General features: G+C 37.1%; 1 protein-coding gene across 1 annotated transcript in view; it reads left to right on the forward strand.

Annotated features, from left to right (window-relative positions):
* LOC121015236 (uncharacterized) overlaps positions 1-10,545 on the forward strand; it is an 84,128-nt gene that overhangs the window by 32,733 nt on the left and 40,850 nt on the right. Inside the window, exons 6-8 of the mRNA XM_040451999.1 lie at positions 2,984-3,037; positions 3,490-3,594; positions 7,488-7,541. Of these exons, the coding sequence (XP_040307933.1) occupies positions 2,984-3,037; positions 3,490-3,594; positions 7,488-7,541 (213 nt within the window). The remainder of the gene's footprint in view (positions 1-2,983; positions 3,038-3,489; positions 3,595-7,487; positions 7,542-10,545) is intronic.

Below are 10,545 nucleotides of genomic sequence, written 5' to 3' on the forward strand. Positions count from 1 at the left end.
AATCCTATTTTGTCAGGTATAGTACTGTTACTCTGGCTTTCTTTTGGTTCATATCCATGCTTTTGTTTTCAAGTTTTACTGTCTTTTTGTTATGTCACTTGTAGACAATATACTGTTTGGTTTTATTTTTTAATATCATCTAAGAGTCTATATTTTATAATTGTTGAGTTAAATTCCTTAATAAATTCCTTCATAATTACTGTTTATAGGACATGGTTCTGCTATAATATTTCATAGTTTCCATTTACAGTATTCTTATTACTTTTTTCTGTCTTTATATTTCCCATTAGATTCATTAAGTTTTATTCTACAGGTTGAAAAATTATAGTGGTTGTCCTTAAGACCCATATTCATGGCCACTTACCTCACTTTCTTAAATTCATCAATCCCCCAAATAAGACAAGGATTTTAGTATACTCTCATGTCCTATTTGTCAACTTACCTTGTTTGCTATACCAATTATGTTGGTATTTAACTAGGATTTAAGTCAGGGTTACTATGGATAATATTCTTACTCTTTTTACTCTTGACTTTAAAAAAAATCAATATACTTCACCAGATATTTGGTCACTTTTCCCTTCCATACCTCTTGTAACAACTCCTAGATTTGTTTTACTTATCGAGTACTGCCCTTTTTTTAAAATTTTTTTAATGTTTATTTAGTTTTGAGAGACAGAAAGACAGAGCACAACAGGGAGAGGGGCAGAGAGAGAGGGAGACACAGAATCTGAAGGAGGCTCCATCCAGGCTCTGAGCTATCAGCACAGAGCCCAATGGGGGGCTTGAACTCACCAACTGTGAGATCATGACCTGAGCTGAAGTCAAGTTCTTCACCAACTGAGCCACCCAGGTACCCCTGAGTACTTTCTTTTTAAAAAGTTTTCAATATGGGTCTCTGTGTGATGAATCATAAACCTTGAGTCCTTGGGAATATTTTGGTTATGCCCTCATGCTTAAATAACAATTTGTATTTAAGTTCGAAGCCCTTTTAATATTTCTCCATTAATTTTACTCCATTGCCTTGCAGCATCTAGAATTATTGTTGAGAAATCTGATGTCAATCTGGTTTTTCTTCCTTTATAGGTCTCCTTTTCTCTCTGAAGAGTTTTAGAATTTTCTTTTTATTTGATATTATTAAAGTCACTATAATGTATATCTAGGTTGGAATTTTCCATCTTCTATTTAAATCTATATGAGCTATTTTAATATAAAGTCATCTTTCTTTAATCCTGGAGATTTTAAATTATTATTTCATCAAATAGTTTCTCCTTATCATTTTTTTTCTCTCCTTTGGAACTCTTGTTACCCAGAGATTAGCACTGCTACTTCTATAGGCATATCTTATAATTTTCCATTTTCCACCTCTTTATCCTTTTCTGCTGCCCTCTGAGAGAATTCTTCAATCTGATCAAACTACCCACTAATTAATTTTTTAGATATTTCCTTTGTACTCTATCTCATCCGCTGTGTTTCTTTATTTAAACTTTTTTATAGCAGAGGTGCCTGGGTGTCCTGGGAGCCTGGGTGGTTCACTTGGTTGAGCATTCGGCTTCCCCTCAGGTCATGATCTCATAGTTCATGGGTTTGAGCCCCTCATCTGGCTCCATGCTGATAGAACAGAGCCTGCTTAGGATTCTCTCTCTCTCTCTCTCTCTCTCTCTCTCTACCACTCCCCTACTTGTGCTCTCTCTCAAAAATAAATAAACATTAAAAAAATTAAAATTGTTTTTATACCAAATGTTTTATACCTAATATTTCCATTGATTCTTTTCATATTTTCTTGTTTTTTTTTATATTTTGCTAATATCTTCTCTCCTTAAGCATATCTGTCATGCTTATTTTAAATTCCTGGTCCTTTTATTCCAATAATTCTTATTCAAATGATATACATTATTCAGTCTGTTTGTTTGTTTGTTTGTTTGTTTGTTTGTTTGTTTTTGAAGTAGTTATATTCCTCAGATGACTGACTACTTTGGTCCTGTCCTGTGAGTCCTTGTTCTCTTGGGGCATCATTATTATGTTTGAAAATATGCTTTAGGTAAAGGTGTAAGGTCAGGCTCCAGTGAACATCAGCCTGTTGGGTTTAAGGGCAGTGGTTAGACACTGCTCAGACTTCAGTTTCTTCAGGGTTGATTTGTGGGGAAGGAACCAGATATTCATGCTAGTCCACCACCTATGTGGGAGTAGAAATCCATGTTTGAATTTTTGTAAAATACAACACCTGTGTTGGCAGCACAGGACATCTCACTGAGGGATTACCTTGCAGAAGAGTCATTTTCATGGGCTTGTCAATGAAAATATCTAAAACAACATCTATGTGATGTCACGTGGAAAACATGTAGAAATACTCATTACTAATATTCAAAGAAGTCCTGTCATGGTTGTCAGGTTTTTTTAGCTCAGAAATCATCCATGTCTTCCCTCATGAGTCCCACTGTATCTACTCTTATCCCTGTGAGCATTAATATGTGTTATCTTAAGCAAAAAAAGGAGAAAATGAGAAGTAGATGAAAAGAGAGACATGGGAAAGGTATGAAAAGACACCACTAATAATTGTTTCAACTGTCAAATCAGAAAGTGGGTACAGGGCACCTAAGTGGCTCAGTCAGTCGAGCATTAGACTTCAGCTCAGGTTGTGATCTCACGGACCATGAGTTTGAGCCCCCGATCAGGCTCTGTGCTGACAGCTCAGAGCCTGGAGTCTGCTTCAGATTCTGTGTCTCCGTCTCTCTCTGCCCCTCTCCACACGTGCTCTCTCTCTCTCTTTCTCTCCCAAAAGCAAATAAACATTTTTTAAGTAGTGTGTAGATTTATTCTCTTGAGAGCTTTTTCTATTGGTCTAACTCTTAAGTTGGGATATAATAAACGGGGGGGGGGGGGGAAATGAGTAAAACTATAAGAATTGTTCTTTCTGAAATTGCTAGGTTTTGAATTATTACAACAGGTTCCCATACCAATTACTGTATTGTGCCCTATCTTACAGCTGCTGGAAAGTTGTATAAGCATAAGTTGCTGGGTGGCATAAGGTCTCTCAAAGGTGAGTGAGCAGTCAGGTAAAATTGAGATTCCTTATGTTTCGTATTTACATTTTAAAAACCACATTTATTTTTGGTGATGACAAATTTGTCAATCTAACAAATTTTTGTCTCATCATTTACTACTTTTAACATAACTACCTATGAAGGAATTACTTTTGTCTCTATCATTCCAAGTCCCATTTCCAGAGAGGAATTAGAAAGACAGTCTTCATCAGACTTGCCAATCCTTTATTTTTCTCCTTATAAATGTCTCCCGAGAGCTACAGTCAAGTCTTCTGGACAACAATGAAGAGCAGGTTCTGTTCCTGATTCCCATGCTATCTCTTTTCATTTAAGCAAATTTATTGTTCCTTTGATTGTTGTCCCTCCAATTAATGCATGGACATGCCTAGCATTTTTCACTTTATCATTATTGTTTGCCCTTCTCACTTCCATCCTTTGTTTCCCTAAGGAGTGGAGCTTAATGTTAATCAGTTAGGACTCTTCATGAAAAATATGGGCTTTGACCTGGAAGAAGAGGAGTACTTGGACCTGCTCAGCAACCTGCCTGCTGATGGTGAGCTGCTCCTACGGTGAAACATTGCATTTGTATGTGAGAATTTCTGAGAGCATGTTTAGAGTGTGCAGAAACATTAAAAAACAAAAAGAAAGAGACCCAATCCTCAAGAATTCATCAATTCCTGCAGTGGACTATATTGAGTGCCTAATATGCATAAGCTATTAGGAATATAAAAATGAAGATGATGGTTCTCTGTCCTCTAGGAGTTCAGCATCTAGTAAGGAGTCTCACATGCTGACAGGCCATCATACCACTACGCGGTTGTGCTATAATACTAGAAATGCATTCAGTAAGATCCTGAGGAAGGGAAAAGCTAAGTTCACCAGGTAAAGAATCAGAGGAAGACTTGTCAAAAATGTATAGAAATTCTTCAGGGGAAAAAAAAAAAGGCATTCCATGGGGTTAAAGGAAGGCACTTGTCATGATGAGCACTGGATGATGTATAGAATTCTTGAATCACTATACTGTACACCTGAAACTAATATAACTGTACATGAACTATACTGGAATTAAAATTTTTAAAAAGAGGGGTGCCTGGGTGGCTCAGTCATTTGAGTTTCTAACTCTTGATTCCCAGGGTGGTGGGATCAAGCCCTGCATCAGACTCTATGCTGAGCATGGAGCCTGCTTAGGATTTTCTCTCTCTCTCTCTCTCCCTCCCTCCCTCCTTCTCTCCTTCCCTCCCTCTCTCTCTCTCCCAAAAAATAAAAATAAAAATAAAGATAAAAAGAAAAAGAAAAGAAAGCTGGGACAACCCACAGCAAACAAGCACCCACCCACAGGCTACATGTACAGTACATATAGAGCCTATACTTGCAAGTGCTTACTTATGTGAGAAAACTCAAGGATAACCTGAGGGGAGATAAAAGGCATTCCAGATGAGGAAAGCAATGCATACAAAAGCATAAAATCATGCAAATTCATGAATGTTAGGAGAGCAGCAAGTATTTCCTTGTGGCTAGAATATATGCTTCATGTTGTAAAGAAACAGGAAACATGGCTGGAAAGGTAGGCTGCCGAGACTGGAAAGACCTTATACTATGCTGTGGAGCTGAGCCTTCATCCTCTTGAATTAGTTTTGGTAATTTGTACCTTTCTAGCATTTTGTCCATTTCATGTCTAATTTGTTGACATGAAGTTGTTCACAGTATTCCTTTATAATCCTTTTAATTCTTGTAGAGTTGATGGTGATGTCATCCCTCCTGATTTTGATCCGTGTCTTTTCTCTTTTTATTTGGTTAACCCAGCTAAAGATTCGTCAATTTTGTTGATCTTTTCAAAGAGCCGATATCAATTTTCCCTACTGGTTTTCTGCTTTCCATTTTATTGATTTCAGCTCTAATCTCTATTATTTCCTTCTTTCAGCTTACATTTGATTTCATTTGCTCTTATGTTTCTAGATTCTTAAGATGATAATTTAGATTATTAATTTGAAATTTTTCTTTTCTAATATAGGTGTTTATTTATGACTATAAATTTTCCTCAAAGCACTACTTTAGCTGCATTCCAGAAATCTCAATATGATGTGTTTTCATTTTCAGTTAGAAATACTGTCTAATTTCCAATATTTCTTCTTTGATCCATGGGTTATTTCAAAATGTGTTTTTGAATTTCCAAATATTTGTGAATTTCCCAAATTTTCTCCTGCTGTTGATTTTGAATTAATTCCACGATAGAGGACATACTTTTTTTATGATTTCAGTCCTTTTAAATTGAATGAGACTTATGGCCTGGTATATCCTAAAGAATTTCTCATGGTTGATAATATTGTTCAAGTCTCCTTTATGCTACTGATTTTTCTATTTAGTTGTTCTATCCTTTATTGAGAGTGGAATATTGAAATCCCAACTATTGTTCTTGAATTGTCTATTTTTCTCCTTGATCTTAGACTTTATCCTATAGGCAGTGATATTTCTAGAGTATTTCTCTTTTGGAAGTCAATACTGATGACAATGTAGGAGGCACTATTGGAAGCGAAGACTCAAATTTGAAAGATATTGCTATGATGCAACAAGAGATGATAAGGCCTGAGCAAGGGAAGTAAACTTAATGACAGATAAGAGATTTGGGAAATATTTTAGAATTAAAATGAATAGGTTTGATGACTGATTACATTTGAATTATGAAAAATAAGAATTTTAAGAAAACAGAGACCTTTTGGTGGCTAGGTCATCAGTCATATCATAAGCCAATTGGAGAATTCAGGAAGATGTTCAGGTTACAGTGTCAAGAGAGTAGTTTCAGTTTTAGACATGTTGATTTTAATATACCTACATGACATTCAACTAGATATATGTATGAATATGGTTAGAAATGAATACTCTAATAATTCATCTTTGCTTAGGAAGTTACCAATCCACAGATTCAGCAAAGCTTAGCAACATGCCAGAGCACTGATGAGATTATAATCAGACCAAAAGAAGAAGATAAAAAAAAAGAAGAAGAATGGAGGGAATATCTGATAAGAAAAGTTTGAAAGTAAGCAAATAGAATAAGGAGGAAATAGTGTTAAAAGAGAGACAAAAAAAAAATTTACCTAGAGTAGATTCTGAACTACCAGAAACAATTTCAAGATAGAGAATAATTTTCAAAGTACTTTGCCATTATATAATTCACACCTAGCATATGTTAGCATGACCCCATAATACAAGACCCACAAGACCTACTCAGAAAAGTTTCCAAGATAACAACTCTCATGGGAAAAACAGCAAAAACCTGAGATTAATTCCACTTGTTCCTCTGATTAATGGCATTGTGGAAAGAATTTAGAAGTTGGAATGAGACACAGATTTGAATCTCAGCACTGAAAATTGCTAACTGTGCAAGATTGGTCAAATGAACCCCTCTGAGTCTTAGTTCCCTTCTGTTAAAAACAGAATAATGGCTACCATTCCTAAACATTGCAAGTTCCTAGCATAGAGTTTTTATTAGTAGTAATAATAACAGCCAGTCTATATTCATCTCAACACAATGCCACTTAATTATGCCTTTGCTGTTGCCAGAAAAAGTGAATTTTCCATAGGACAGTTTTTTTATTACTAGAAATATATAATTTCCCAATATTTTTGATCTGCCTATGAAAGGATGTAGATATTTTTTGCTACCACATTTTCCAGGTATCTTGAAAGTTTACTGGAATGCCACAACAGTGACTTTGGTTGTGGAAGTGTCAGCCACCTCCCTGAGTACCCCTCTTCAGGTCAGTGAGCCCACAGGAAGCAGCATTAGAGACCCATCTCAGACCATCCTAAGTCTTCTGTGGGACTAATTGAAATACATGAGAATGGATGAGACATTTTCCTGTGAGGCACTGACAATCTATCAGGTGGTTCCTTCTAAATACCCTCATTTAAGAGGAAAATACAAAATAAAGTTTTTAAAAAATACAAAATTAAAAAAAAATATTAAAATTCATTTAGGTTGATCAAGCTTTTTAAATACATGTTGAATGTGGATAGTGGAAGAACATAGCCAAATGTCACCTGTCATTTCAGTACAGAAATAGACATTATTAATGCTTCAAGTCAGATCTTTCCTATTGGAGCATTTACCCCTTTTACAGTGCTTGTCACCCTCATAATCAGTAAAATGGAGTTCTTCCTGATCTGAAAATAGAGAGGGCTACTTTTTAAATGTCAGCCTAGCAGTACTCTACTATGTGCAGTTTGTCTTAATAGAATAAATACTGATGTCTTCGTATGAAATTAAGTATCTTTTTTATAATCAGAGCTTAGACTTTCTACATTTACATTTGATAAAAAACAGGATAAAATTCTAGAGCAAATCATTAAAATTTGCTGAATTTTGTGTTGTACTTCAGTGTGTGGCTTCTTTGTCTTTCTTCTATTTCTACTCTTGTTTTGGGCACAAAATCCTGTCTTCTCTTACAGATGAGGGGAAGATTGAAGTGAATGTGGTAATGGATGAAGGAAATATTTTTACAGGTGGGTTAGATCTTTATTACCTCATTAGCAAACATCTGTACATCTCAAGTGTGGATCTATAAAAGCCAACCATCCAGGAGGTCATGTAGCTTGGGCAAGAAAAATAAAACATATAAATAAATGCAATAAGATGTTATTGGGCGATGTTAAAAACCTATACAAAGTAAAGAAGAGGGAGAATGGTCATTTGCTCCTGAGGAAGAGAAATTGGGAAATGCTTTAATAGAATGGTCAACACAAGGGCTGATCCTTAAACTATAAGTCAGTTTTTCCAGACACAGCAGGATGGGCATTCCTGATAGAGAAGAAAATAATAATAAAAGGCACCAAAATGAGAAACTGTATGATGCTTTAAGGAACTAGAAAAAATTGGGGGTAGCTAGCTACAGCATAAATGCTGTCAGGAGTTTGGCAAAGAATAAACTTAAAGAGGAAGGAGCAGGATATGGTGGGCTGAGTAATGACTCACAAAGATATCCAGGTCCTAATCCCCAGAACTTGGGAATGAATGTTGCCTTATACAGCCAAAGGGACCATGGAGATGTGATTAAGGATCTTGAAGTGAGGAGGTTATCCCTGATTATCCAGTTGGGCTCTAAATCACAAGTGTCCTTAGAAGAGGGAAGCAAGGTTAGAGTTGACGACAGAAAAAGTAGAAGGCAATGTGACAACAGAAGCAGGATGCTCCATTCCTGGCCTTGAAGATAGAAGAGGGGGAGTAAGTTAAGGAGTGTAAGTGGCCTCTAGGAGTGGGAAAGGCAAGGGAATGGATTCTTCCCAAGAGCCTCCTAAAGGAACCAGCCCAGTTAACACCTTGACTTTAACTCAGTAAAACTAATTTTGGCCTTCTGACCTCCAGAACTGTAAGAGAAAAAAAATCTGTATTGTTTTAGGCCACCATGTTTTCGGTAATTGCTGTTTTGTTACAGCAATAGGAAACTAATACAGGAGGCAACTCACGGAGGACCTTGAATACCTAGTAAAAAAGTATGACTTTCATTTTGCACAGAGGGGGCAGTTGTTCCAGGATTTTAAGCAGGGGACTATGTAATTAGATTTGTAAATTAGAAAGATTACTCTAGCAGCAGTATAAAGGATTGAGGGAGGTGTATGTACAAGAATAGAGTCAAGGAAACTAGGAAGCATGTTGTAAATGTCCAGGTGAATGACAGTAAAGAGTAGAAGTAAATCATTCTCTGTGAGGCTTGAGAGGAAGGAACATGTAGAAGAGATGTTACAGCTATAGAAACTGTAGAGTTTGGTTACTGTAGATTTTGTATAGAGCTAGAGCAAAAGGATGAAATGAAGGACGACTCCTCAGTTTCTGAGCTGAGTAGTTGAGTGGGTGACAGTGACATTGACCAAAATATGTAATTCAGTAAAATACATTTAGAAGTAGAGATACAGTTTCCATTTTGGTCATACTGAGTTTGAGGTTCCAGGGAGACTGAACCTTAGGCAGTTAAATATGTGAGTAAGAATCTGAGGCCACCTCTTTTTCTGAGACAAGCAGACCTTGAGTCAGGAAGGATACAGATATAGAGAATCTAGGTAGACGTGGAAGTAAAATTCAGAGGATTTCATCTAAAACCTTCCATCCTCTGTATAGTAGGAAACAGGATCATCTACTAAAAGAAAGGACCCAGTGGTGGGGTAGAGGACTTTAAGGAAAGTGTTAATGATGGTGGATAATTCAGATAAGAGAACAGTAACTAGAGTTGATGAGGAATATATGAAAGCCTTGCTGAGAAGTGCCAAGAGTCTAACCAAAGTCAGACACCATAAATCAGTAATGGCAACTTTTCACATGATTATGATATCCTTCAGTTGGACCAAAGTAGGAGATTCTTTTTATTTATTTTTTATTTTTTTTAACATTTATTTATTTTTGAGAGACAGAGAGAGATGGAGCATGAATGGGGAAGGGGCAGAAAGAGGGAGACACAGAATCCAAAGCGGGCGCAGGGCTTGAACTCATGAACCATGAGATCATGACCTCAGTTGAAGTTGGATGCTTAACCGATTGAGTCACCCAGGCACCCCCCAAAGTATGAGATTCTTTTTTTTTAACATTTATTTATTATTGAGAGACAGAGAGAGACAGAACATGAGCATGGGAGGGGCAGACAGGAGATACAGAATCCGAAGCAGGCTCCAGGCTCTGAACTGTCAGCACAGTACCCGACAAGGGTCTCGAACTCACAAACCGCGAGATCATGACCTGAACCGAAGTCGGACACTTAACCGACTGAGCCACCCAGGTGCCCCCCAAAGTATGAGATTCTTAAAGCTGATGTGGCAAAAGAATGAAAGCCTAAAGACAATGGTGGTGTTGTGAAGAGAGTGGTTAGGTGGTCTAGTGTGGCTAAAAGAGGAAGTGAAGTTATCATGGAAAGCATGAACTTGGACGAAAGCAAGAGAGAAGGGAATGAAAGTCTCTATCAAAACTGTAACAGGTGTGGTAGGAGGAAGGAAGTAAAAGAAGTGCAAGAATATAGGTTCCGACCAAAAGTAGGTATGCTACAATTGAAGATGTTAGAGGCAAAGCATTTCCAGGTGATGACAAAGTTCAGGATGTGTCCTTGATAGGTAAGTAGTATAGGATTTAGGGGACCATCATTGAGGCTAAGGAGCTCAAGAAATTGAGAGGCCAGGTTGTGGAATGAACTATCTATATAAAGACTAGAATTGCCTATTATGATGCCAGGAATTTGGGTGCAGAGGAAGACTGTGAGTAATGGGACAAGCTCCTTAAATGACCAAGAAGTCAGTAAGCGACAATAAAAAGAAAGCCAAGTACCATAATTCTCACAAAAGGAGAGGTTTGAGTATGGCCAGAAAGAAGCAAATAGGATCTCGGAGAATGTAAGCCCTATGGCAAATGAGTTATGGGGGAAAAAAAAAAAAGAGCAGCTTTCTCTCAGAAGGAAGGGAGGGAGGGAGAGGGTGGAAGGAAAGAAGGAAGGAAGGAAGGAAGGAAGGAAGGAAGGAAGGAAGGAAGGAA

This window comes from Herpailurus yagouaroundi, unplaced genomic scaffold (assembly GCF_014898765.1).
Source record: "Herpailurus yagouaroundi ecotype Mexico unplaced genomic scaffold, PumYag 206, whole genome shotgun sequence".
In the NCBI taxonomy this organism is placed as follows: Eukaryota; Metazoa; Chordata; class Mammalia; order Carnivora; family Felidae; genus Herpailurus; species Herpailurus yagouaroundi.